We start from the raw sequence: 1,931 nt of genomic DNA, 5'->3' as shown, positions 1-1,931 counted from the left end.
GGTAGTAGAGGACATGTACCTGTATATAAAAAACGCGCCCTATAGTCCGGTGCGCCTTATGTGTGTGTTAAATACAGAAATGGGACACATAACTGAGAGTGCGCCTTTTAGTCCGGTGCGCCTTATGGTCGTGAAAATACGGTATATTTAAATAAACGTTCATCACAGATGAAAAAACGTGAATTTGCACACAAATAAAATGATCCTACTTCTTTAAAAGTACATTTATATCTCTGTACCAGTTAAAATATCCCCCCGTATAGACCTGTATAGAGTCTAAAAGTTAGACTCTATACAGGTCTTAGTGTTTTAAACATTGATGTAAATTTGTTTAAACTGGTCTGTTCATCGTCAACAACCTTCCTTACAACACCTGATGTAAACTGTTCTTGGCTCTTAACCAGCCAGGAGTAAATTTTTCTGTAGCAGTGGTTTTCTTTGATGAGAGCAGATAAAAATATATATAAATATATATTTTTTAAAACACACACACAACTGACTCGATCTAAGAGGAGTTCTGGCTTTGAACCAGAGCAGGAAGTGCATCACTCTAAAAGGGTTATGATTCGCCTCTGCTGTCCAGAACCATTAAACACTGAATGGTTATTTAAAAGAAAGAGACAGTGAAGATTAACAGACGGCGGAATGACAAATTATTCAAGACAAAGGGAAAAGGAGGACCCCAGGCCATCTGTTTACCTTTCGTATCCTGCATTACGATGGAGGCATACTTGAGGAAGGTAATGAGAAGGTTGCTGGTCTGCAAGTTAGGATCCAAGGGCAACTCTGGGTTGTTCATCACTGCATAAAAAGCAGAGGAATTTCAAATGAACTTATCATAAACTTTAGCTGTATTATATCATCAGACCAGAGGATTACAAACAAGTGTGCACATGGCCGTATCTGGTCTTAGTAGAAGCCCCTGTAAAAATGGTATCAAAGTAGCCTGTGTGTGGCACCAACATTTGTGTTTGAAGCTGAATGTAAATATTTTATAAGAAAAAAGCTCTCTGGTAAGCAGTAATGGAGGGAAAGGCAGGCAGAGAGGAACAGCTTTTAATAGTTAGAGCATGTGTTCATTTTAAATGACCTACTTTTAAACATGCTAGCTCCCATTAAATCTGGATCAACATTCATGCTCTCTTTTCTAAAGAAAGGATTTATATTATGTAGTAATCTGGTTTTTACTAAGTCAGAAGCACTATTTGTGTTACATAATTCATTTTTATTTGCTACAGTAAAGGTTTTCTTGTAAGTGTGCTTGTGACAGGCAGACTTTTAGCCAGCTACCTCTTAAAATGTTGTAAAAATGTATGAAACTAAAAAGAGGAAAGAAAAGCACTTCTGCACTTTATATAGGCTGATTTCATCACATCTTCTATTTCTTAATAACATCTAAACTAATGTTGGAAAACTAAATATGACTATAAGAAAGATAAGAAATTAAGAATTTCGTCTTTTCTTCAACCCTAAGTGGATCTTTAAAGATCCTTAATATAGACAGATTAACTTTGAGTGATTAGCATGGCTTTGGGAAAACACACAAACATATGGTGATATTTTTACTTTTTAATCCCACAGTAGAGAAAAAGACAGTGGTTGACGGGAACAAAGGCACGCTGTGTTTGTGTGTTTTGGAGTTGGAATCATTCATGTGTGCCGTGTTTGAAGCCCTACTTGTTCCTGTCAAACACTGTATAAAAATACATTTCTACTTTTAATATATGTAGTAATTAATGTGCAGTACAAAATAGGCCTGAATTAAAGCTACAGTGTGTAACTTTTAGCGACATCTAGCGGTCAGACTGCAGACCGCAGCAACATGAACATCTCCCCCCCAACCGCTTCTCCCCCACCAACAGTACGGCGAGCGTTACGGGACAAAATGTCTTCCACGACGTCCGCATCACCTACCTTCTCAAGTGATGAGG

General features: G+C 37.6%; 1 protein-coding gene across 1 annotated transcript in view; it reads right to left on the bottom strand.

Annotated features, from left to right (window-relative positions):
- LOC107090748 (chromosome unknown open reading frame, human C10orf76) overlaps nucleotides 1-1,931 on the bottom strand; it is a 45,101-nt gene that overhangs the window by 28,072 nt on the left and 15,098 nt on the right. Inside the window, exons 14-15 of the mRNA XM_015384308.1 lie at nucleotides 884-977; nucleotides 700-801 (exon numbers count right to left, since the gene is read on the bottom strand). Coding sequence (XP_015239794.1) covers nucleotides 700-801; nucleotides 884-977 — 196 coding nt within the window. The remainder of the gene's footprint in view (nucleotides 1-699; nucleotides 802-883; nucleotides 978-1,931) is intronic.

This window comes from Cyprinodon variegatus, unplaced genomic scaffold (genome assembly GCF_000732505.1).
Source record: "Cyprinodon variegatus isolate N-32 unplaced genomic scaffold, C_variegatus-1.0 Scaffold310, whole genome shotgun sequence".
NCBI lineage: Eukaryota > Metazoa > Chordata > Actinopteri > Cyprinodontiformes > Cyprinodontidae > Cyprinodon > Cyprinodon variegatus.
The sequence above is the reverse complement of the archived record's forward strand: the minus strand, read 5'-3'. Positions and strand labels throughout refer to the sequence as shown.